This window comes from Heteronotia binoei, chromosome 20, assembly GCF_032191835.1.
Source record: "Heteronotia binoei isolate CCM8104 ecotype False Entrance Well chromosome 20, APGP_CSIRO_Hbin_v1, whole genome shotgun sequence".
Classification (NCBI taxonomy): domain Eukaryota; kingdom Metazoa; phylum Chordata; class Lepidosauria; order Squamata; family Gekkonidae; genus Heteronotia; species Heteronotia binoei.
Genome location: NC_083242.1, coordinates 1841367 through 1867909, shown reverse-complemented (window position 1 = coordinate 1867909; position 26543 = coordinate 1841367). Strand labels below are relative to the sequence as shown.

At 48.2% G+C, this 26543-nt stretch overlaps 1 protein-coding gene across 1 annotated transcript in view; it reads right to left on the bottom strand.

The window, feature by feature from the left end:
- The window catches only part of PKD1 (polycystin 1, transient receptor potential channel interacting), a 148484-nt gene that overhangs the window by 68535 nt on the left and 53406 nt on the right, over positions 1–26543 (bottom strand). The window contains exons 4-13 of the mRNA XM_060260957.1: positions 23892–24061; positions 22303–22971; positions 21528–21711; positions 12176–12393; positions 10387–10502; positions 10169–10295; positions 8227–8501; positions 4397–5143; positions 2109–2240; positions 868–1043 (exon numbers count right to left, since the gene is read on the bottom strand). Of these exons, the coding sequence (XP_060116940.1) occupies positions 868–1043; positions 2109–2240; positions 4397–5143; positions 8227–8501; positions 10169–10295; positions 10387–10502; positions 12176–12393; positions 21528–21711; positions 22303–22971; positions 23892–24061 (2814 nt within the window). The remainder of the gene's footprint in view (positions 1–867; positions 1044–2108; positions 2241–4396; positions 5144–8226; positions 8502–10168; positions 10296–10386; positions 10503–12175; positions 12394–21527; positions 21712–22302; positions 22972–23891; positions 24062–26543) is intronic.

Sequence of the window (26543 nt, the reverse complement as noted above, 5' to 3'; positions counted from 1 at the left end):
GAGGAAAGGGGGGAGGGAGAGCTTGCTTTGCCGGGCTCTCTCAATCCCACAGCAGAACTACTGAACCAAGCCTCTCTTCCTTCTATTGGCTGAGGCTCCTCTTCCTCCTGGTCCCCTGGGGAAGGAAGGAAAGAACCAGAGCTTCCTTTGCCCAGTTCCCTGGATCCCATGGGAGAAATACAAAGAAAAAAGAAGAAGAAGAAAAAGATATTGGATTTATATCCTGCCCTCCACTCCAAAGAGTCTCAGAGCGACTCACAATCTCCTTTACCTTCCTCCCCCACAACAGACACCCTGTGAGGTGGGTGGGGCTGGAGAGGGCTCCCACAGCAGCTGCCCTTTCAAGGACAACCTCTGCCAGAGCTATGGCTGACCCAAGGATTTCCAGCAGCTGCAACTGGAGGAGGGGGGAATCAAACCCGGTTCTCCCAGATAAGAGAGCTCTGGCTGACCCAAGGCCATCCCAGCAGCTGCAAGTGGAGGAGTGGGGAATCAAACCGGTTCTCCCAGATAAGAGTCCGCACACTTAACCACTACACCAAACTGGCTCTCCATCTTTAACACCAATGAGTGCTAATGTTTTAAACATGTTTTAATTTTTTAAATATATATATTTGTGTTTGCATGTGTTCTTTATAAAGCTTATATCTCTGCTGCCTAATCTTAAACAGGTACACAGATGGCCTGGCCCGACACGGCTTGGCCCGATCTGACATGACCCGGCCCAACAAGATCTCATTTATGTCAGATCCAGTCTTCATAACAAATAAGTTTGTCACCCCTGGTCTACAGCCTTCAGTACTGAGCATGAATTTTGCACAGATGAGAATGATCCACAGAAAAAAGAAGACTCGCAAGCGCACTCACAAGAACGTGGCATCCACAGCAGAGTCCACCATAACCACAGCAGACAGGTCTATGGTGGTGTTCTGAGGGACCAACGAGGGGATCTCAGAGACCACCAGATCCTTCATCCTGTTCATCTTCTCCACTGTAATGTTGTAGTCCACAGTGACATTGCTGACATGGTTGGAGGCGGTGAGCTGTACAAAGCAAAGGTTTTTCTTGTCATGCCGTGGATTCCACAGGCCACGGGCCCCCAGGGCCTCTGCTTCACAGCACCCTTAAGATCATGCGCTTTAGGACGATGTGAAGAGTGCACTGATTCATGTATCTGAGATGTACTCTGAGGTTCCGTTAGGAATGGTTGTGAATGTAGGAGAGACTGAGCGGATTGAGGACGTTGAAACCGTCATGAAGTTCCGGAAAGGACGAGTTCTCTTTCTCTCTTTTATTTTGGGCTTTTGCTGCATCGTCCTAAAGCGCATGACTCTCAGGATATTCATTTACTAACATCATGAACTTTGTACCACGTTCATTAAAAGTTGGATGCATTTGCACAGAGGAGCTTTGTAGCGCGTGAATTTAAAGAGATGTTGTCTGAACAGAGTCCTGGAAACTTGGCTGTTGTGATTTTTTGTAATAACGTGATGAAAAGTGATTTGATGAATTTATACTGTTAATATTAGATTTTTATTGTCCTATATAGCGTCTATAAATTGCGTATTTTGCATACATAAATTGTGCAATTTGCATTGTATTTTGGTGAAATTTGTTTCCATTGCCATTTACATCAAAGTTTGTCAGAGTTCACTATTTTCCCAGGGGAGCTGCTCTCTGCCAACTGGAGATCAGCTGTGAAAGGGGGAGATCTCCAGGCCCCACCTGGAGGCTGGCAACCCTAGGTAACTATGGTTTAGGCTAACCTGGGTTAGCTGCAAACCCTGGTCCTAGAACCATCGTTAGTACAGATGTGGATACAACGCAAACCAAGCAGACTCAGCACGTCTGTTTGTGGAAAGAAACATACTTCCACATGTGAATACAGGAATCCTGTTCGCAACTGTGTGAGGGGCTTGCTCTCCCTGATCGCACAAAAGGACAGCTGCAGCAGTGTCCAACTCCTCCGGCAGGACAGAGCAAAGGAAGCAAGCAACGGGGAAACTCAGCTTACCGGCAGGACGGAGCAAAGGAAGCAAGTAACGGGGAGTCTCGGCTTACCGGCAGGACGGAGCAAAGGAAGCAAGCAACGGGGAGTCTCGGCTTACCGACAGCTTGTACACAGCAGGGGTCTGGTAGACAACCTTGAAGACGTTGTTGTAGAAAGTGAAGGAGGGCTTGTCGTCCACCATCCACCTGAACGTGACGTCCGACCCAGCGTCCATCATGGGGATGTAGCTCTGAAGCGGGTGGAAACGAAAGGCACAGAACTGAGAGAGGAAGCCTGCGTTAGAGTAGTAACCAGGTCTACGTTTCCCAGGATCCCTTCTGTCCCCCTGATTGAGTGGGCAGCGGTTCTCTCTAAAAAGGCTGGGCTGGAGAGAGGCTGCAGCAGGAGGGATCCTTCAACCAAGGGAACGTTTAGTTAGTCGCGTCAGGGCTGTTATTTTCTTTGCATCACCTTTACTGTTCCTACCTTTCACTGTTGACTAAATGACGAAAACTCGCTGGTTGTTTTGAGCCCATACAATAAACTTATTATTGTTATCCTGCCTGGGTCCTCGTCTCTTTGGTCACAGATAGAAGGTGTTTTGAGAAGGAAGACAGGGGGAAGTGGATGCTCTGGGCCAGGAGTGGCCAAACTGTGGCTCTTTCATACATATTGAGTGGCTCTTGAAGCCCCCACTTGGCAAGCTTGGAGAAGGCATTTCCACCTCTCTCTCATCCATCCATCCATCCATCCATCCATCCATCCATCCATCCATCTATCTATCTATCTATCTATCTATCTATCTATCTATCTATCTATCCATCCATCCATCATCTATCTATCTATCTATCTATCTATCTATCTATCCATCCATCCATCCATCCATCCATCCATCCATCCATCCATCATCTATCTATCCATCCATCCATCCATCCATCCATCCATCCATCCATCCATCCATCATCTATCTATCTATCTATCTATCTATCTATCTATCTATCTATCTATCTATCTATCTATCCATCCATCCATCCATCCATCCATCCATCCATCCATCCATCCATCATCTATCTATCTATCTATCTATCTATCTATCTATCTATCTATCTATCTATCTATCTATCTATCTATCTATCTATCTATCTATCTATCCATCCATCCATCCATCCATCCATCCATCCATCCAGTTGGAGAGCCAGTTTGGTGTAGTGGTTAAGTGTGCGGACTCTTATCTGGGAGAACCGGGTTTGATTCCCCACTCCTCCACTTGCACCTGCTAGCATGGCCTTGGGTCAGCCACAGCTCTGGCAGAGGTTGTCCTTGAAAGGGCAGCTGCTGTGAGAGCCCTCTCCAGCCCCACCCACCTCACAGGGTGTCTGTTGTGGGGGAGGAAGGTAAAGGAGATTGTGAGCCACTCTGAGACTCTTTGGAGTGGAGGGCGGGATATAAATCCAATATCATCTTCTTCTCCATCCATCCATCCATCCATCCATCCATCCATCCATCCATCCATCCATCCATCCATCCATCCATCCATCTATCTATCTATCTATCTATCTATCTATCTATCTATCTATCTATCTATCTATCTATCTATCTATCTATCTATCTATCTATCTATCTATCTATCCATCCATCCATCCATCCATCCATCCATCCATCCATCCATCCATCCATCCATCCATCCATCCATCCATCCATCCATCCATCCATCCATCCATCCATCCATCCATCCATCCATCCATCCATCCATCCATCCATCCATCCATCCATCCATCCATCCATCCATCTATCTATCTATCTATCTATCTATCTATCTATCTATCTATCTATCTATCTATCTATCTATCTATCTATCTATCTATCTATCTATCTATCTATCTATCTATCTATCTATCTATCTATCTATCTATCTATCTATCTATCTATCTCCCCTCCTTCAAACATCTGACATTCATGTCTTGTGGTTTCCTGCATTGTGCAGGGGGTTGGACTAGCTGACCCTAGAGGTCCCTTCCAACTCTATGATTCTTACGTGAAGCAAGTTTGGCCACCCCTTCTCTGGGCCCTCCCAGACAGACCCGTACCCGAGTGGTGGCAGGAGCAGATGGCCCTCTACTCCCCTCTATCCTGGCTTCTGGGATTTCATTGGACGTCATCTACAGACTCTTGTGAAACCCCTGCAACCACGAGGGCTGGAAGCCTAGGAATTCCCCCCCAGAATGATAATTTAAGATTCGCAGCAAGTTGAACTTTGCATCCAGGACAGCATTCTGCACTGCAACAGAACTGCAGCAGAATCCTGTTTGAATATTTATTTCTAATTCTGTATTTGGGAGAGAAATCTAACCACATTTCAGAAAATGCCACCCTCCCTGGCATTTTGGCACATTCCTATCAACTTACCACTCGTTTGTTCAGCAAGACCCGGGTTTCTGGGTCTGGGGTCGCACGGAGCCCTCGGATGGGCTCTTCAGCTTTCACCACCACACTGATGTTCTGGGAGCTCACTGCATTCCTTGCCCACAACACAACGGTGCTGAAGTTCTGCCCAATGCCATCCAGGGGGATTACAGAGAACCAGGAGTCGTTGGTTTCCCTGGCACACTCCACCACCAGCAGAGCAACTGCGGGAGGGCAGTGCCTTTCGAAGGGGAAGTTCTGGTTCCCCCCTAGCCAGCCAGCGGATGCATTTACACCAGAGGAGACCTCCACCAGAAGCCAGGTGCTGTCGGTTGGCACGTAGATCTTGCCATCTTGAACTGGAGGGTAAACGACATGGAGGCCCTGCACTGGAGCAACAGCCCAGAAATTGCAGGACAAATTGGCGACGAAGACTCCATTGTCTACACTGGCTTTCACAGTGTAGAGGCCGTAGCGACCAACACCAGAATTCTTTGGACTGATCACGGGCACCGTTTCCTCGGCTACATAGAGAACTCTAAGGAAGCACACGGAGTTCTGTCTGCTTCTGGCTGTGTTGTGGGCAGAGGAGCCAGGATCCCAGTCAGAAGAATTCAGGGTTAAGTGGTGGATCTGGCCCGATGGGGTCCGGCTTGGGCGGCAAAGAAGGAAGGCACCTGATCCGGTGTCATGCTGGATGCTGATGGTATCATTGGGCCTAACAGAAACATCTTTGCCTCTGAAAAGCAACTTCAAGAGAGAGAGAAAGCATCAGGAGCCCATTTTGGATCCAGTCCTTGCTACAGGGGTCAACAAACCACCTCTGTTGTGTAGTTCCTAGCCAAATACTGAGGGAAGGGGACTGCGTACACACACACACACAACCCTTGCTGCAGGGGTCAACAAACCACCTCTGTTGTGTAGTTCCTAGCCAAATACTGAGGGAAGGGGACTGCGTACACACACACACACACACACACAACCCTTGCTGCAGGGGTCAACAAACCACCTCTGTTGTGTAGTTCCTAGCCAAATACTGAGGGAAGGGAACTGCGTACACACACACACACACAACCCTTGCTGCAGGGGTCAACAAACCACCTCTGTTGTGTAGTTCCTAGCCAAATACTGAGGGAAGGGGACTGCGTACACACACACACACACACACACACACACAACCCTTGCTGCAGGGGTCAACAAACCACCTCTGTTGTGTAGTTCCTAGCCAAATACTGAGGGAAGGGGACTGTGCACACACACACACAGACACACAACCCTTGCTGCAGGGGTCAACAAACCACCTCTGTTGTGTAGTTCCTAGCCAAATACTGAGGGAAGGGGACTGTGTACACACACACACAGACACACAACCCTTGCTGCAGGGGTCAACAAACCACCTCTGTTGTGTAGTTCCTAGCCAAATAATGAGGGACGGGAACTGCGTACACACACACACACAACCCTTGCTGCAGGGGTCAACAAACCACCTCTGTTGTGTAGTTCCTAGCCAAATACTGAGGGAAGGGGACTGCGTACACACACACACACAACCCTTGCTGCAGGGGTCAACAAACCACCTCTGTTGTGTAGTTCCTAGCCAAATACTGAGGGAAGGGGACTGCGTACACACACACACACAACCCTTGCTGCAGGGGTCAACAAACCACCTCTGTTGTGTAGTTCCTAGCCAAATACTGAGGGAAGGGGACTGCGTACACACAGACACACAACCCTTGCTGCAGGGGTCAACAAACCACCTCTGTTGTGTAGTTCCTAGCCAAATACTGAGGGAAGGGGACTGCGTACACACACACACACACACAACCCTTGCTGCAGGGGTCAACAAACCACCTCTGTTGTGTAGTTCCTAGCCAAATACTGGGGGAAGGGGACTGCGTACACACACACACACAGACACACAACCCTTGCTGCAGGGGTCAACAAACCACCTCTGTTGTGTAGTTCCTAGCCAAATACTGAGGAAAAGGGACTTAGTACACACACACAACCTGACATTCTGAGTGAGTATAGCTGGAAAGCTCCAAAAATATTTTTCGATCCACCCACTGGTCCAGCAATTCAGCACCACCTCCCACACCACCCACCCACCCACCCACCTCCAAAGCCTCCCACAACTCAAACCTACGCAATTCAGGCTGCACAGTAATGGAAGCAGAGAATAGGTGCAAAGATTTTGCAAAGGAAATTAATTCCACAGAGCTCAAGCAAGAGAAATAAGGTAGATTCATAGGGGAAGGCAAGTAGAAAAGGATCTATTCAGACTGGGACAAAAATGTTTCCCTTGTGCAATGAAGGCTAACAAGGAAGAAGAAAAAGAAGACGGCTGCAGATTTATACCCCACCCTTCTCTCTGAATCAGAGCGCCTTACAATCTCCTATATCTTCTCCCCCCACAATCCTGTGAGGTAGGTGAGCTGAGAGAGTTCTCCCAGAAGCTGTCCTTTCAAGGACACCTCTGCGAGAGCTACGGCTGACCCAAGGCCATTCCAGCAGCTGCAAGTGGAGGAGTGAGGAATCAAACCTGGTTCTCCCACATAAGACTCTGCCCACTTAACTACTACACCAAACTGGTTAGGACAATACTCTGTGTGTGTGTTGGGGAGAGAAGCCCAGCTGTACAATTCCACAGCACCTAACAACTTGCTTTGTTTGTGACAACCTCAGGTGTCTACATAGTCTGGAAACACTGGCCATATTGTTATCTGAAGAAGTGAGCAGCGACGACAAAAACTCACACCCCACCACAAATTTTGTTAGCCTTTAAGGTGTTCCTGGCCTCTTGCTCTTTTCTGCTGCTATAGACTGACCAACGCGGCAACCCATCTTGATCTATAGCCATATTACTGTTACTGATATTATAACTGATTGCTGATATAGTATCATAAGAAACCAACAAATCATTAGCATCTACGTAGCCCGGTTCAAAAGCTGAAAGTGTTTCACATCTATACCATTCCAATAAAATTCATATGGAGGTTGAAAGCCACTGCTGAGGTGTGAACTCCCACCAGCTCCCGGTGTACCAAGAGAGGTACCCCCTCAAAGGTACAACTGCAAATTCAGTCCCAATGACATTTGGCTTCCATCACCTCTAAGTGAGTGGTCCCCAACCTTTTTGCCACAAGGGACCAGTTTTGTGGAAGACAATTTTTCTACAGACCCGAGTGGGGGTGGGGAGAGATGGTTTCAGGATGATACAATTGTGCACTTTATTTCCTTTAGCTTGGTGTCGTGGTTAAGTGTGCAGACTCTTATCTGGGGGAGCTGGGTTTGATTCCCCACTCCTCCACTTGCACCTGCTGGAATGGCCTTGGGTCAGCCATAGCTCTGGCAGAGCTGTCCTTGAAAAGGCAGCTTCTGGGAGAGCTCTCTCAGCCACACCAGAAGAGAGCCAGTTTGGTGTAGTGGTTAAGTGTGCGGACTCTTATCTGGGAGAACCGGGTTTGATTCCCCACTCTTCCACTTGCAGCTGCTGGAATGGCCTTGGGTCAGCCATAACTCTGGTAGAGGTTGTCCTTGAAAGGGCAGCTGCTGTAAGAGCTCTCTCAGCCCCACCCACCTCACAGGGTGTCTGTTGTGGGAGAGGAAAGTAAAGGAGATTGTGAGCTGCTCTGAGACGCTAAAATTCGGAGTGGAGGGCAGGATATAAATCCAATGTCTTCTTATTCTTATTATTACTACATTGTAATATATATCTTCTTCTTTTTATATAATGAAATAATTATACAACTCACAGCCCGGTTGCTAACAGGCCACGGACCGATACTGGTCCACGGACCGGAGGTTGGGGCCTCCTGCTTGAAGGCACTTACGAGATACTGGGTGGAGGGACCAGGGGGCACGTCAAAGAACGATTCTTGCAACAATCTGTTCCAGAGGTGGTTTTCGTGGAGGCAAGGACTGGGGTCAGCGGTGTTGGCGAGGGAGCTGTTGACACACATCCCTGGATCACAACAGCTGTCCACCGGCAGGCAGCTGTTAGTCCAAGAGCACCACTGGAACCCAGGTGGACAGTCCAAAGGTGGCCAAGTGCCATTTCCTTGAGAAGAGACGGGTGGGCCTGTGATGTTTGTGATCGCCTTGCAACCTGAGGGGAAGGGGAATGAAACAAAAACCATCAGCTGGACTGGTCAGGAGGAAAATGAAGATGAAGACACATTTTGCTCTAGCGTATGCTTGGGAACAGAACTAAAAAGAATAAATTCAATTCATTTATTAGGCTTAAAAGCTCATAAGCCATAAAGGGAAAGGTCGTCCCCTGTGCAAGCACCAGTCGTTTCCAACTCCGGGGTGACGTCGCACCACGACGTTTTCACAACAGGCTTTTTTTACAGGGTGGTTTGCCATTGCCTTCTCCGGTCATCTATGCTTCCCCCCGCAGCAAGCTGGGTACTCACTGCACCAACCTCGGAAGGATTTATTTATTTATTTATTTTATGGTTTATATCCCGCCCTTCCCACCAAGTGGCTCAGGGCGGCTCACAACATAAAATCCAACATAAAAATTAAGTTTAGGCATTTAACACAGTCAAAACATTTAAAACATTAGGAGTAACAGAAGTCTAATAGAACCACACTTAGTTTCTTGTGCTGGTTAGTTATAAGCCAGCCGGAAGAGGGTTGTCTTACAGGCCCTGAGGAACTGAGCAAGGTCCCGCAGGGCCCTCACCTCTTCCGGCAGCTGGTTCCACCAGGAAGGGGCCATAACAGAGAAGGCCCTGTCCCTGGTAGATTTTAAGCGGGCTTCCTTTGGCCCGGGGATAACAAGAAGGTTTTGGGTTCCCGATCTCAGTACTCTCTGGGGAACATGTGGGGAGAGACGGTCCTTCAGGTAGGCAGGTCCTAGGCCATATAGGGCTTTAAAGGTAATAACCAGCACCTTGTACCGAGTACCGAGGCTGAGTCAACCTGGAGCTGGCTATCTGGAGATGGTACAGCACCGCGGAATAGTTTTTAAATTTTAATTGTATTAATGTTTTATAGATTTTATTGACTTATTGTTTTAAATCGTGTAAGCGACTGTTGTGAGCCGCCCTGAGTCCGCTTGCGCAGAGGGCGCGATAAAAGTCTAATGTAAATAAATAAATACCTGAACTCAGCTTCTGCCGGGATCGAATTCAGGTCGTGAGCAGAGCTTGGACTGCAGTACTGCAGCTTTACCACTCTGCACCACGAGGCTCTTCCTAAACCATACACCCATGACATTTATGAATTTAAAGTTACAGTAAAACGAAAATTAGCCACATCCACTATACAGTCATGGCGGAGGCTATTTAATAAGAGTGTCAGTCTTGTAGGTTCAGAAAAGAGCGAACATTTCGATAACTATTTTGTCAGAAATTTTTCTCTTCCTGTTTTAAATTTAGGGCAATGAAAAAAGATTTGTGCAAGAGAATCTACAGTCTTTAACGGGCAGTCACAGAAATGCTGAGTTGCAGGAATACCCAGGATACGGCCATTCATCTGCACACTCGGAAGTGATTTCTCTTCTGATCGTATAAATCTTTTGCCTTTTACTAAAAAGAATAAAGACGATTCCCCCTGACAAAGCTGCAAGGAAAATGCGCAGAGGCTGTCTAATTCATTTCCCTCAGCACCGATTTGTTTCTTCATCTAAAGGGCTCCTTCCAACTCCCTGACACTATCCATTTCCAAACAGTGACAAGACACAGGGAAAAGTACATTGAGCCAGTTCATTTTTACTCGCTAGAGCAATTTGGTGAATTCCTGGTCACCTGTGGAACGGCAACTCACCTTCCCCCAATTCCGGACGGTACACCTGAAACCGGACTTGAACAGTCTGCAGGAGCTCCTGGGTCACAAACTCCAAGGCTACTAAAAAGCCCCTCTGCTGAAACGTCAAGTTAGGAAACACCATCGTCTGCAAAACAAAAAAAACCCCACATTGCACGGAACTGTCAGGTCCCTCTGGGAGGATCCGTGACCAGGAAAGAGCCAGAAGCATCCCTCACCTCCACAGGTCCAGACGGCGCCGACAGATGGTTTTTTTCTGTGACGTTGCTCACCACTGTGTGTATGTCGAAGGTAGGGGTCCCCAGGACAAAGTACTCGGTGTTTAGAAGTATCTCTGTTTAAAGAAGAGGAGATAACAGGGGAGGAGTTAGGTACTTCCCTTGTTCTCATACACACAATTATAAGCAAAGATGTGCAAAACCCAACTTTACTTCCAGTGCATTTTCTGCTAATCTTGGGTACCTGCAGAAACTCCACAGACTCTCAGAGCGGCTCACAATCTCCTTTACCTTCCTCCCCAACAACAGACACCCTGTGAGGTGGGTGGGGCTGGAGAGGGCTCTCACAGCAGCTGCCCTTTCAAGGAGAGAGTCTCAGAGCGGCTCACAATCTCCTTTCCCTTCCTCCCCCATAACAGACACCCTGTGAGGTGGGTGGGGCTGGAGAGGGCTCTCACAGCAGCTGCCCTTTCAAGGACAACCTCTGCCAGAGCTCTGGCTGACCCAAGGCCATTCCAGCAGGTGCAAGTGGAGGAGTGGGGAATCAAACCTGGTTCTCCCAGATAAGAGTCTGCTCACTTAACCACTACACCAAACTGGCTGTTAAGGAAGCGGCCCAGTAAGTCAGATACGCAGCGGCTTTTCTCTCCGCATCTATGTTCCAGAGGGAAGCTCTTTTTTTCCTAAGCCCTTGAGCTGCTTCTGCAAAAGTTTTCAGTTACTATTCTCCCTTCCCTCTACTTCAGTGCTGCCGAACTCATTTGTTATGAGGGTCGGATCTGACATAAATGAGACCTTGTTGGGCCGGGCCGTATGTGTCAAAATGTAATGCCAGGTAGTGGAGATATAAACTTTATAAAGGACACAGGCAAACACAAAGATTTTATATATCTCCTGTATGATTGAGGGAACTGGGCAAAGGAAGCTCTGGCTCTTTTCCTCCTTCCCCAGAGGACCAGGAGGGAGAGGAGCCTCAGCCAATAGAAGGAAGAGAAGCTTGGTTCAGTAGTTCTGCTGTGGGATTGAGAGAGCCTGGCGAAGCAAGCTCTCCCTCCCCCCCTTTCCTCTCCAAGAGAGGAACCTCAGCCAATGGAGAAAACAGAGGCTTTGATCTGTAGCTCCTGTGCAATTGAGCAAGCCTTGCAAAGCAAGCTGTTATACAGAAGGAAGCAAGAGAGAGGGAGAAAGAAGCAGATGACAGCCAGTTGCTCGGGGGTCTGATAGAAGCCCTCTGGGAGCCTGATTCAGCCCCCAAACTGCATGTTTGACACCAAATCCTGTTGGTGTCAAACACACACACACACAGAGGCCTGGCCAGGGGTTGTTTTGTAGAAAAATAGATGGTGGAGCTCATTAGCATATGCTGCCCCCTCACAAGCCAAAAGCAACCTAACGCAAGAAAGGAGAGCCCCGGGTGAGTGAGGCCTGCTTGGGCTGGCTAGAGATCCAGCCAGCCCAAGCAGGCCTCACTCACCTGGGGCTCTCCTTGGCCCCTCTAGTCAAAAGGCCAGTAAGCCACCCGCCGCCCAAAATCGCATAAGAAGTAGAGAAAGAGTGGTGCGGGCTTCTCCAGGGGTTCATGAGGGATGCTGGGGGTGTGGCAAAGCCCCTGGTGGCTGGCTGGCTGCCCGCGCTCCTAATCCAGAGATTGTTATGCAGCTGCCCCTACTATTCAGTGGACGTAGGTGGGGAGGAAGAGAAGAACCCTCAGGAAAGTTCAGGAGCTGCACTCCTGTGAGCTCCTGCTGAATGCAAGGCCCGGCCCTGAAGGACTCAAACGTGCCCTTGCCTTTAGGCTTGTACTCGCAGACGTAGCTGTGCTTGGCCATGCAGAGGTCTGTGTTGCACTGGCCGGCAGGGCCCATCCGGACACAGTGGTCGGCGTTGGACGGGTGCGGCTCTCCAGGAAGCCAGTTCTGGCAGCTCTGCAGATCGAAGCCTTCTCCCTCCTGCCGGGGGCCACCGGGGCTAGCCATGTCATTAAATCCGATCCAGACGTCCAAACTCCTGGGCAGGGAGAGAGGAAAAGGCGAGAGAGGATGCAGAAGCAAGTCACAAGGGCGAGGCGCACGAACGCCGGCAATTCTGTGGCTGTCTTTCTCGTTTTAATTTGTGCAACCCTACAGATGCAATTGTCTCTTATGCCTGCTTTGAATGCAATCCAAATGGTTGGTAGGGATGCTCCACCGTTAAGGTTTTCGTCATAGAAAGACTGCATTCCTCCCACAAGAGTTTCAGAAATTTAATGGTTCAGTAATAATAAATTATTTAGCTTCCTGTCTGGCTCTAAGCCGTCGGACTCTTTAGATGTTCCTGAGTATGAAATGGTAGCTTCATCCAACCACAGATTAAGGCTCATGTCTGTAATAATAAGGTGGCTAAGCCTTCCCTACAGCTAAATTAATAATTTTGTGTTTGTTACTCTTGACGATAGAGATTAAATGATCTCAAAGATAAGCAGCTAGCAGAACAAAGGGATAAGCGGCGAAGCCAGGAATCAGCAACTGCAACCCCGTCCCCAGCTTTATTTATTTATTTATTCTATGACTTATATCCTGCCCTTCCCATAAAAATGGCTCAGGGCGGCTCACAGCAAATAATAAAACAGAGTTTAGATTATTATTACATATATAAAACATTTAAAAAGTCAGAACATTTAAAAATCTAGAAACCTTAAAATCCTAACATCAAATCTATACAGTATGGTTCACAGAAGTCTAATAAGCTATTTCCCAGTCAGGTGTAGGCTAACCGGAAGAGGGTTGTCTTACAGGCCCTGCGGAACTGAGCAAGGTCCCGCAGGGCCCTCACCTCTTCCAGCAGCTGGTTCCACCATGTAGGGGCCATTATGGAAAAGGCTCTGTCTCTAGTTGTCTTAAGACGAACTTCCTTAGGCCCGGGGATGGTGAGAAGGTTTTGAGTCCCAGACCTCAGTACTCTCTGGGGGACATGTGGGGAGAGACGGTCCTTCAGGTAGGCAGGTCCCAGGCCATATAGGGCTTTAAAGGTAATGACCAGCACCTTGTACCGGACTCGGTATGTTATTGGGAGCCAGTGCAGAGCCCGAAGACCCGGCCGAATGTGCCCTCATCTTGGGAGGCCCAGTAACAGCCGGGCCGCGGCATTCTGCACCAGCTGCAATTTCCGAGTCCGGCACAGGGGCAGCCCCATGTAGAGGGCATTCCCCCGCCCCCCTCTTTCCCAAAGGAACAGAGAACAGCTGACAATTAGAGACCAGACAGCAAAACATGGCAAGAAATACCATCTCATCTTGGTCTAAAATCCCCCTTAGGGGAAGAAACAGAATCCCAACCCCGCCTCCTTTTCCCAGCATAAATAAAGGACGATATCAAACAAAATTAATGCAGCTGATTCTAGATATAAGAACTACCAGTTTTATAGTCCAATAGAAGTCTTAAATAGGAAAGGGCAGAAAAGACCAAAAGCCCAACAGCACCTTAAGACTCACAAAATTTGTGGCAAGAAAAGAGCACTTGTGAGTCCCTTCTCATTTCTTTAGATACAACTGGAAGTTACATGTATCTGAAGAAGTGAGCGGAGGCTCACGGCAGCACCTACGCTGCCACAAATTTTGTGAGTATTTAAGAGGCTACTGGACTCTTTCCTACTGCTACAGACAGACTAACACAGTGATCCATCTCAATATGAAAGAAACCAGGGCTTTTTTTGTAGAAAAAGCCCAGCAGGAACTCATTTGCCTATTAGGCCACACCTCCTGACACCAATCCAGCTGAAACTGTGTTCCTGCTCAAAAAAAGCCCTTTTATCCTAGCACAGTATTCACCAGGGAACATTTTGCCTGAGGCTGTGTTCTAAGGGACTTCTGGCAGAGATATCAGATTCTCTGCTCTGTTTTCTTCACAATCTTCTAGGCGTTGGGAAGAAAATACTGTCAGTTGCAGCTGTTTTATGGCAATCCCAGAGGGCTTTCAAGGCGACAGACTTCAGAATTGGTTTCCCGTTGCCTACCTCTGCGTAGCAACCCCGGACTTCCTTATTGGTCTCCCACCCAAGTAATAACCAGGACCGACACTACTTAAGTTTCCTGAGATCTGATGAGATCGGGCCAGTCTAGGCCTTCTGGGTCCCAGCTGACTTTATTTGTGTCTTCTTGACTGCAGTGGGTGTCTTGACTGTTTCCCCCCCGTTGTCAGTTTCTTTTAAGTTGGGAGAATATTTTGCAGATGATGAGTTAGGTTTATTTGCAAGCAGCTTCAGGGTTTTGACAACCGTGCACCCTTGATCTAAGTTGTTTTGCTTTGTGTGTCTGCAGCACTTGTCTTTTTTTGTAATTTATATTCAGGCTGAATGGAAATCCCCCAAGCGGTATCTTATATCTGCTGCTACCAGCTTCTCTATAAAGGGTTTCACGGCTTGTCATTTTTGTTTTCAGTGTACCCAGGGAAATACCTTGAAATTGGAAAACGGCAGTGTTCTGGAAGGGAAGTGATTACCTTCCTCCAAGCTCACTTCCTTAAACAACTGCTTCTTTGGTCCTATGGTGAACAAACCTTCGATTCTGTGCACCTTCCCTGTTGCATTGGACGCTCCATTATCTAGATCAGGGGTGTCAAACATGGTCCAGGGGCCGAATCAGGCCCCCGGAGGGCTCCCATCAGGCCCCCAAGCAATTGGCTGTCATCTGCTTCCTTCTCCTTCTCTCTTGCTTCCTTCTGCATAAGAACTCGCTTTGCAAGGCTTGCTCAACTGCACAGGAGCTACAGAGCAAAGCCTCTATTTTCTCCATTGGCTGAGGCTCCTCCCTTGAAATTGGTGTAGTGGTTTGGTGTAGTGGTTAAGTGTGCGGACTCTTATCTGGGAGAACCGGGTTTGATTCCCCTCTCCTCCACTTGCACCTGCTGGAATGGCCTTGGGTCAGCCATAGCTCTGGCAGAGGTTGTCCTTGAAAGGGCAGCTGCTGTGAGAGCCCTCTCCAGCCCCACCCACCTCACAGGGTGTCTGTTGTGGGGGAGGAAGGTAAAGGAGATTGTAAGCCGCTCTGAGACTCTTCGGAGTGGAGGGCGGGATATAAATCCAATATCTTCTTCTTCTTCTTCTTCCCTTGGGGAGGAAGAGGGGGCGAGGCAGAGCTTGTTTTTCTCTCAATCACACAGCAGAACTACTGAATCAAGCCTCTCTTCCTTCTCAATAAAATTGTTTTAACACAAGCCTCTCTTCCTTCTATTGGCTGAGGCTCCTCCCCCTCCTGGTCCCCTGGGGAAGGATGGAAAGAGCCAGAGCTTCTTTTGCCCAGTTCCCTGGATCCCTTGGGAGAAATACAAAGAAAGCACCCTTAAGACCAATGAGTGCTAATGTTTTAAGCATGTTTTAAGTCTTTAAAAAAAAACGTATTTAATTGTGTTTGTCTGTGTCCTTTATAAAATTTATATCTCTGCTACCTAATCTTAAATAGACATGGCTCAGCTCAATCCGATATGGTCCGGCCCAACAAGGTCTCATTTATGCCAGATCCGGCCGTCATGGGTTCAACACCCCTGATCTAGATCCATACATAGTGAAAACCATCTTGCAACAAAGATTTCCAAATCTGGCTCCTTCAGCAATTCTGCAACTCATGGTTTCAAGGAGTTCTACCTTGAGCTGTTTCAGAAAGCAGCTGGGATGGTTGGCAGAAAAAGAACTGGATTCGAGTCCTGCTGCACCTTAGACCAACAAGATTTTCCGGGTATAATCTTTTGAGAAGCAAACCTTCCTTTGTTGGGCAAAGGGAACGTTGACTCTCAGAAGCTTAGACCCTGAAAAACATGTTGGTTTCTAAGGCGTGACTCAAACTGAGCTGTTCTACCTGGAGTTGTAGGTTCTACTCAGACTGCTAAAACTTCCTGATCTCTTGGTTTGTCAAATTTAGTTGCATAGCAATTTCAAGCCCTGTTTTCTGTCTCAGCAAAGTCAATGGGTCCTACACTCCACATGCAGGATGGAAATTCCGGAGCGTAGCCCACCTTTCTAGTCCCCACAGTCGTGGGACTAACTTTGTTCCTCGGGGAATCACAGCAGCCAGAACAGACATGCAGCAGAACTTCCAGAGGCCAGGATGTAATGTGTGTGTGGGGCTGCATCCTGCAAAGTGATATCACTTTTTTGCATTCTGTGAAAGGAGGCCGTGGTCATTTCCTTTGTGGCACAGCAGAACAGAAAGAGAGCCAAAGAGAGGCAAAGCATTCAATGGGGGACCTCAAGGTAGCTGTTTTACTGCAAAGGAACTTCAAGAACAGAATGGAGAGAAATTGCTGAATTACAAATTATTATGGAACTTGGAACAAACACCTCCCCAGGACTGAACAGGGATATTGGCTTTTTTATCTCATTACAGATGCTAAACCCACTCTCAGAACTTCAAGAACAGAATGGAGAGGGGAATTCCTGAATTACAAACTATTATGGAACTTGGAACAAACACCTCCCCAGGACTGAACAGGGATATTGGCTTTTTTATCTCATTACAGATGCTAAACCCACTCTCAGTGAGTATAGCTATACATCCACAGTATTCCAATGTGTTTCTCTTTTATACTAGTGTATGGGAATAATGTTTTATATTGACATACTCAAATAAGGGATATTGGCTATTCATCTCATTACATATACTTAACCCATTTTCATTTTATATATTCTTGTTTCCTAATGGCAGACTAGAATGAGGTTTATAACGTATAGATTGATGTTGATAAGTAAATTAGGTGGACTGCAACTGGGAAATGCACGTCCTTTTGTGATTCACCTAGAATTACAGAAACACCAGTTGGCGGAGGACTTTATTACCTTTTATGGCCAAGCCACACTGGTTTACCATGTGACCAGTGTTTTACCATGTGACCAATCAACAAACTGCTTGTATTCCAGCCCACAACACCTGATCCCCTCGTCTGATGAAGTGTGCTTAGCACACAAAAGTTTATGCTCTAAATAAAACTTGGTTGGTCTTAAAGGTGCCACTTGACTCCTGCTTTGTTCAACTGCTTCAGACCAACACGGCTGCCCCCTTGGATCTAGCTAGAAAGAGAGCCAAGGTAGGGGTCTCACTCAGATTTTCACACTGCTACAAAGCATGCTGAGTATCCTCGGCCTGGTCTCTGGATGCTTTCACATGGCGACTGCAAGAGGATTTTCTTATTCTTACACAATAACGATCCAGTTGCAAACTGTGTGAATGCACCCTCTGCTTCTTTCTCTCTTGACCCCCTCTCTCTCTTTCTCTTTCTGTCTCTATCTAACAGGATTGTCGTAAGGATCAAGCGGGTAAGTGAGAACTGTGTATGGCTTCCCACAGCTCCTTAGTGTTAAGACAAGGTAAAAATGTCCCAAGACAGAAAAGAGGAAGATTTTAGAAAAAGCAAACTGCACATGTGTGATCTCACACTTGCACATATGTTTCAATGACGTACTTCAGACAGCTCATAGGCTTTGCCTTCCGTTGATGCAGAATGTGGAATGTTGCGGAATACTATCCTACATCTATCGTAACCATGAACTCAGCATCCTTGGCTTTTTTTTTTTTAATAACACCTCAGCTAAGCCCACCTCACCCCCCTAGAGATCTTCAGGCAGAGTGGCCAGGCAAGGAACTCAAGAACACCCCCGGTTTTACCACCGCATCTCTTTGCCAAATGAGGTCATGCCAAAAGGAGCTTTTGCAGCGAGAAAACGATGTCAAAAATAACTTGCTCTCGCAAAGCAGACAGGCTCTTTAATTTCATTAGGTTGGGGGGGGGGCGGTTTAAAGGAAAAGGCCTTCAAAACTACGTCGAAAGAACAAGCCGCCGCTGTGCTCGGTTTCCAAGCTCCTGGCAGGCGATGCGGCAGAGCGGGGGGAAACAGCCAACTACCTGCCATCTCCAAGAAGCCTGGAGAGAATTCGCTGCTTCGATTCCAGCGATGATCTAACTGCAAGAGTCATTCAAAAACAACTAGATGGACCGGTGCCTCCAAGACCCACCCCTCGGCCGCAGCGGCTCCCAGAGGCAGCCAGAGGGCTTTTGGAAGGGATAGTGCCAAGAAAGAAGGTGCATAACACCTTGTGGAGGGGGGGGGGCGCTCTCTGCTGTGCTGGGGGCAGGTGGAGGGAGGACAGAAACAGGCAGGCGAAAAGGTACAGTCAAGAAAAGGAGGGAGCGCTCGAGTGATCGCAAGAGGAAGAAAGAAAGAGACTTTGTGTTCTGCCTGCTGCAGTCTAATGGGAAACAGATTTCTGCCGCTGCCGCTTTCCCACAAGAAACCGTGGAAGCCGAGGGCCTTCCAAGAAAGCGATCCACAGCTCTCCCATTCATCGTTTGTCGCCGATGGAGGGAGGAGAGGGGGGGAAATCCTCTGCTGCATCCTGAAATCGCCTCCCGTGTTTATCTAATGGGATTAATCCAGCAAAGAACGCAGGGAAGAAAATGAAGGGAGAGGAGGAGAGGCAGGGAAGCAGCTCTCCGCGGTCCCTTCCTGCAGCCAAAAAACTAGGGTTGCCAACTCTGTGTTGGGAAATCTGAACATATGAAGCTGCCTTCTACTGAATCAGACCCTGGGTCCATCAAAGTCAGTATTGTCTACTCAGACTGGCAGCGGCTCTCCAAGGTCTCAAGCTGAGGTTTTTCTCACCTATTTGCCTGGACCCTTTTCAGTTGGAGATGCCGGGGATTGAACCTGGGACCTTCTGCTTACCAAGCAGATGCTCTACCACTGAGCCACAGCCACATTCATGGCTCTCCAGGGTCTCAAGCTGAGGTTTTTCTCACCTATTTGCCTGGACCCTTTTCAGTTGGAGATGCCGGGGATTGAACCTGGGACCTTCTGCTTACCAAGCAGATGCTCTACCACTGAGCCACCGTCCCTCCCCATAAATACCTGGAGATTTGTGGGTGTGAAACCTGAGGAAGGCGGGGCTTGGGAAGAGGAGGGGCTTCAATGGAGCCCACCTTCCAAATTGGCCATTTTCTCCAGGTGATCAGATCAGTCAACCTGGAGATCAGCTGAAATCCCAGGGGATCTCCAGCCACCACCTGGAGGTTGGCAACCATAGTAAAACCATCTCCCTGCAAAGGAGGGATAAGGTCAAGCCATGTGGCAAACACCCTTTGCCAGGACAGCCTTTCCAAGGCAAAATACCCCCCTGAGCCTTGGTGAGAGTGGGCACGATCCACTAGGAGGGCATAACCTGGGGGAGAGATGTTAGTTTGGCCTGGATGGCGACTGGGGACGTGGCCGTAAAGAGCAGAAAGCCCCAAGAAAGAATCGTCTTTGCTCTAATTTGAATGAAATGGAATTACTGAATTGTTGAACTTACTGGACAGTCACATTTGCGATTTGTGAATGAATCTGGAAATATTTTTAAAACGAATTTTGGATGTTTTGATATCTTGAGAACACACTGGAATAATTACATGAATTTCATGTCGGCGTAAGCGTTTGGATGTGAATGTACTGACTAGTGTATGAAGCTGTATGAATTGTTTTGGGGCTTTTTTTGTATTTTTGAATATTTTTGTGTGCATGTAGATTTACAGCTGGAAGTTATGTCGACCTCTGGTGACTGAGCCCTACAGGGGGCCTGGAGGATATTCAGGGAGGTGGCTGGATAGAGCCTGCCTCCCCCTCCCGACTGGGTATTTCAAGGAAGTCTCCCACCCAAGTACTAACCACAGTTGACCCTGCTTAGCTTCCAAGATCTGAGAAGACCAGGCTTGCTTGAGCTATCCAGGTTAGGGCAATAGGTTTGTTTTCTTTTAATTTGATCACAGCAATTTCGATCTACTCTGTTTCTGTGATTCTCTCCATTGGGTGGATTGTAAAAGAGAGAGGGCAGCGACAACCAGTCTCTGCCAAGTTGTGTTGGGGCTGGAGGGAATCAAATGCAGACACGTAGACTGTCGCTTGTGGTGTTGGGGGCCAGCCTTGGAGGAAAACCAGCCACTCTTTCTAGAGGAAGATGAAAGGGGCTGCCATGAGACGGGAAGGCCGCATCAACCTCAAGCCAGAAAGAAGGGGACCGTTGGAGCAGATCATCTTCTCGGTTGTGCTCCTGAAGGCTCTGCCAGGAGCTGATGTTTCCACCTACTATGAAGTGGAGATGAAAGTACTGCCAGATTTTAGCCCTGGAAAAATCAGACCAGTCTTCAGGAAACTTGGACGAGCGACAGGACTTTCAGTGAGTGCTCCAGGCTTATGAAATCACAACACTGCAGACCCGGTGAAGAGTATCATCCTTGTGGGCGTGGTGCTGCGTGTTCCCTTCCTGTTTCTGTCCCTGTGTGCAAAACCAGCTTCCCCTTTGAAAACAGAAGTTTTCCCTCTAAGCTGAGTGAGTGTGAGCTAGCTCGCAGCTTTTTAGCCTCTGGCTCACACAGTTTGTCTTAGCGCAGGAAAAACGGCCTCAGAGCAAACTAATATATGCTGTAGCTCACAACTCTAATGCCAGTAGCTCACAAAGTAGAATTTTTGCTCACAAGACTCCACAACTTAGAGGCAACATTGGTCAAGAGGTACAGGAAGGGCTAAGTGCTCCCATTTTATCCCAACCATGGACCCCTTTGCCCCCACTCCACTCCTGTGTTCGTTTTCACTGGAAAAGATGCGTGCATAAGGCACAATACCTCATCCATCTAGTGTGTTGCTTTGCCCTAATACATGGGTTCCCACCCTTTTTGTGCCTATGGGCACCACTGGAATTCTGACAAGAGGGTAGCAGGCAGAAGCATAAAATGGCTGCCCCAGGAGGCGGAGCCAGTCACAAAATGGCTGCCCCAGGAGGCGGAGCCACTCATAAAATGTCAGGGATTGAGGTTATGCACATCTCTCATAGTACCTTTTCAACGTTTTCAACATTTTCTGGATATTTTAATATAGTAATTTAATTTAATTTATAATTTAATTTAATATAGTAATAAAGAAACTCCTTTGCATATTAGGCCACACCCCCTTATGTAGCCAATCCTCCTGGAGCTTACAGTGGGCCCTGTACTAAGAGCCCAGTAAACTCTTGGAGGATTGGCTACATCAGGGGGTGAGGCCTAATATGCAAAAGAGTTCCTGCTACAAAAAAGCCCTGCACGCTGGGCTGTCACTAGACCTTAAAAGAGACACCAAAGGAGAGGCGGCAACAGTCTTTGCTCACTCACCTGGTGACACGGGATACCAAGAAATTCTGGATTTCTGGGCTGCTGACAAAGGCTAAATCCCCGTTGCCAAATTCCTGACAATACCGCTGGGCCTCCAGCCATTCGGCCTTCTCTGCCACCAGCTGATAGCAGTGGTTGTTCTCAGGGAAGACCACGCTGTCCGGGGGGCACATCGGGTGTACCTCTGCATGAGAGAAAAAAGACACCGGGCACTTTCCTTTGAAGCTCGAGGGTCAATCCTTTCCAGCAGAAGGAGCCCCCCAAAGGGGGCCAAGGCAGCCCCTTCCAAATTACCCCAGCAGATGACCAGAACTGTTCTCGAGATGGGGCAGAAATCTGGGAGGGGACCTGAAAGGCAGCCTACTTGCAGCGAATAGGATGACTTCTCTGGTGTAAGACGATTCTGGAAGCCGTGTGAGCTTCGACAGCAGAGCGGAGGATTCGAACGTGAGTCCTACTGCAGTCTTTAACCACTGCACAATGTTGGCTGGGATGACATTATAAAGGAGTGAATAAAGGCCACATTTCACCCAGGGACTCTCGGGACTAAGGGCCAGGACACAAAGAGAAGGCGACCCCACGACAAACAACAGGGGAAATTGCTTTGGTCTGGGCCTTTGGCCAAAGGGTCAAATGACAGGCTCTTGTTTGAACGGATTCCATTTAGACAGGAAGCCGAGCATGGGAAGAAAGCTCTAGAATACCCAAGCTGCCCACAGAAGAAGAAAACCCCTTCCCGGAGGTGTGACTTGCCAAACACAAGGCCTCAACGCACCTCGTTCAGTTTCGCCATCCTGCGCCATCATGTTGTACGTGGCCAATAGGCCAGTCCCTCCTCTGTTCCTGATCCGCAGCTGCAAACTTTCATTCGTCTTCACTAAAGGAGGACACTGAAGCTCTATCTCTGCCGGAGGGGCCACCACCTCAATTTCTGTCTGCGCTGAGGTAAAACGACTGCCCACAAAAGCAGTGGCGGTGACGTTGTAGCGCCCAGGCAAAGAGTACTTGTGGAGGACGGCTGCCTTGGTGGTACTGAAGAGCCGCGTCTGGTCCCCAAAGTCCCACTGGAAGGTGCCCACGGCAAGCGGGACGCTGACGTTGAAAGTCACCGCTTGGTAAAGGCTGGAAGGAGACCTGGGCCCTGATAAGGAAATTGGCATCTGGGCCAGGAAAATGTTTGAAATGATAGAAGGCCCCCCACAGACCGGCCTGGAAAAGGGCTCTGTGCAAAACGGCAAACAGTCCATGGAAGAGTTTGATTCGAGAGCGGCACCGCACAGACAATGTCCATCATCGCTGAAGCCCCCATAATCCTGCCGTTCGGCATAGCACTGAGCGCCACAGAACTCCTCAGTCCAGTTCTGAGGCAGGTGGTATACAAATCGGACGATGGAATCGGCCAATCTGGTAGCATTGTCTGTCAGGCACGCGATGTAGTCAGCTCCTGGAGAGGAGTACATGCAAAAGAAGCCTCGTGTCAATCCAAAATACAAAACCACGGCCTCGCGAATCCTTTTTTAATAACTCTTCTCTCCTCTTTCCCCCTCCTTTCCTGGGAGGCTGAAGGAAAACCCAGAAGTAAAGCAGATAGAAAGGTTTTCCTGCATTGTAAGAAGGAAACAATCATAGAATCATAGAGTTGGAAGAGACCTCCAGGGTCATCTAGTCCAACCCCCTGCACAATGCAGGAAACTCACAAACACCTCCCCCTAAATTCACAGGATCTTCATTGCTGTCAGATAAGCCATCTTGCTTCTGTTTAAAAACCTCCAAGCAAGGAGAGCCCACCACCTCCTGAGAAAGCCTGTTCCACTGAGGAATTGCTGTAACGGTCAGGAAGTTCTTCCTAATGTTGAGCTGGAAACTCTTTTGATTTAATTTCAACCCATTGGTTCAGGTCTACCTTCTGGGGCCACAAAAAACAATTCCACCCCATCCTCTATATGACAGCCCTTCAAGCACTTGAAGATGTGGTGATCCTATCCCCTCTCAGCTGCCTCCTCTCCAGGCTAAACAGGCCCAGCTCCCTCAACCTTTCCTCATAGGACGGTCTTCAGACCCCTCACCATCTTCGTCACCCTGCTCTGGACCCATTCCAGCTTGTCTAGATCCTTCTTAAAATGTGGTGCCCAAATGCAGGTACTAGTTACCGTTTTTCTCATTTCTTTAAGTAAGGCTAAACAATGTGTGAAACAATGGTGACGTCAGGGGGTGTGGCCTAATATACAAATAGGTTCCCGTTGGACTTTTTCTACAAAATTTAATTTCAATCTGTTGGTTTTGTTCCAACCTTCTGGGCCAACAGAAAACAACTCCTGTTCAATTTGATACGTCATCTTCTGGAGCCTGACCCGTTCCTCTTACCACAAGTAGTATCGGTGAATGAAACGTTGAAAATAGGAAGGCCAGCCACCTCGGGAGGCTGGGCACACTTGGTATCCAGCGGGCGCACAATTTTCAATTTCCTTTTGTCCAGCCAGAGGGGAAGCCAGGCAAGGTTGCAGTCACAAAGAAACGGATTCAGACTCAGGTTTCTGAAACAAGCAAAAATAGCGAGATGGACTGACGGTACCACCACAAAAAGAAGAAGATATTGGATTTATATCCCACCCTATACTCTAAATAAGGAATAAGGAAGGCCGAGTGCAGAAGAATAGATGCTTTCGAGCTGTGGTGCTGGAGAAGACTCTTGAGAGTCCCTTGGACTGCAAGAAGATCCAATCAGTCAGTCCTAAGGGAAATCAACCCTCACTGTTCCCTGGAAGGCCAGATGCTGAAGCTGAAGCTTAAATACTTTGGCCACCAAATGAGAAGGGAGCACTCCCTGGAGAAGATGCTGATGCTGGGAAAGACAGAAGGCAAAAGAAGAAGAGGACGGCAAATGAGGAGATGGCTGGACAGCGTTACTGATGTAACAGACACGAATTTGAGCAGGCTTCGGAGGATGGTGGAAGACAGGAGGGCCTGGCGTGACTTTGTCCATGGGTCGGACTCGACTGTGCAACTGAACAACAACAACAACATACTCTGAATCTCAGAGTCTCAGTGCAGTCACAATCTCCTTTACCTCCCCCCACAACAACAGACACCCTGAGGTAGGTGGGGATGAGAGAGCTCTTACAGCAGCTGCCCTTTCAAGGACAACTCCTATGAGAGCTCTGGCTGACCCAAGGCCATTCCAGCAGGTGCAAGTGGAGGAGTGGGGAATCATACCCAGTTCTCCCTGATAAGAGAGCTCTGGCTGACCCAAGGCCATTCCAGCAGCTGCAAGTGGAGGAGTGGGGAATCATACCCAGTTCTCCCTGATAAGAGAGCTCTGGCTGACCCAAGGCCATTCCAGCAGCTGCAAGTGGAGGAGTGGGGAATCATACCCAGTTCTCCCTGATAAGAGAGTTCTGGCTGACCCAAGGCCATTCCAGCAGCTGCAAGTGGAGGAGTGGGGAATCAAACCTGGTTCTCCCAGATAAGAGTCTGTGCGCTTAACCACTATGGCTGACCCAAGGCCATTTCAGCAGGTGCAAGTGGAGGAGTGGGGAATCAAACCCAGTTCTCCCATATAAGAGTCCACACACTTAACACTACACCAAACTAGCCAGCATCCTTATTTGACTTTACTGATTATACCATCTAATGGGCCTCCCTACATTTATTTACCATCCAGACTGTTGGAGACTGGGCCGATATATATATATTCATTTCTGATACTTAGGACACTTATGACATGTGTCCTAATTTGTATCATGTGCTTACACCATCCACGCTGTTTCTATCTAATTGTTTTGTTTGATTGTTTTACTGTTGTATTTTAATTGTTTCACTATGCTGTATTTCACCCTGAGACTGTTATGGGAAAGGGCGGACTATAAATTCACAAAATAAATAAATAAAATATGCCAGCAATAATATTGATTATGCCAATCATCAATGGCCCTTCGTTCCTACTGCCACCCAATCCTAGAGACGCTTTGGTATAGTGGTTAAGTGCGCGGACTCTTATCTGGGAGAACCGGGTTTGATTCCCCACTCCTCCACTTGCACCTGCTGGAATGGCCTTGGGTCAGCCATACCTATTGCAGAGGTTGTCCTTGAAAGGGCAGCTGCTATCAGAGCTCTCTCAGCCGCACCCACCTCACAGGGTGTCTGTTATGGGGGGAGAAGATATAGGAGATTGTAAGCCGCTCTGAGTCTCTGATTGAGAGAGGAGCGGGGTATAAATCTGCAATCTTCTTCTTCTTCACGAGACCATGCTTGGTGCAGTGGTTAAGTGTGTGGACTCTTTTCTGGGAGAACCAGGTTTGATTCCCCACTCCTCCACTTGCAGCTGCTGGAATGGCCTTGGGTTAACCATAGCTCTTGTGGGAGTTGTCCTTGAAAGGGCAGCTGCTGTGAGAGCCTTCTCAGCCCCACCCACCTCACAGGGTGTCTGTTGGGGGGGGGAAGAAGATTGTAAGCTGCTCTGAAACTCTGATTCAGAGAGAAGGGCGGGGTATAAATCTGCAATTCTTCTTCTTCTTTTAGAACACTGCTTTGTAAAAAACTGCATATGGTTAACAACAAGGGAAGCACACAATAATTAATGCTATTCCATCCCCCCTGTACACACCCCCATGCACACACACAGATTAGAACTGTACAAATAATTCAATCCACTAATAATTGCTGTAATTATAAGCAGAGAAGAAGAAATGAGTTTTGCATTAACGAGCACTCTGCCACTTTACGTCAGATGGGATCGGCGGCCAACGAGGACGTGGCATTTCCAGAAAAGGCTTCAAAGGGATTAAAAAGCAGCCTGTCAAAACCTAATGACATGCTTTTTGAAATGTCAGTCCAACGAAACAATGGAGGATTTGGGGGGGGGGGACGACTAACTGTACCTTTTGTGCAACACAGAGTGTGGGGGCTTTAATGCAGGGCTTGGCAACACAGAGTTCTTTCCCATGTATGGTGGATAATAGAGGGTATTATGGGCCATCATTGCCAAAGGGTGGGCAGATTTATGACCCAATAAGACTT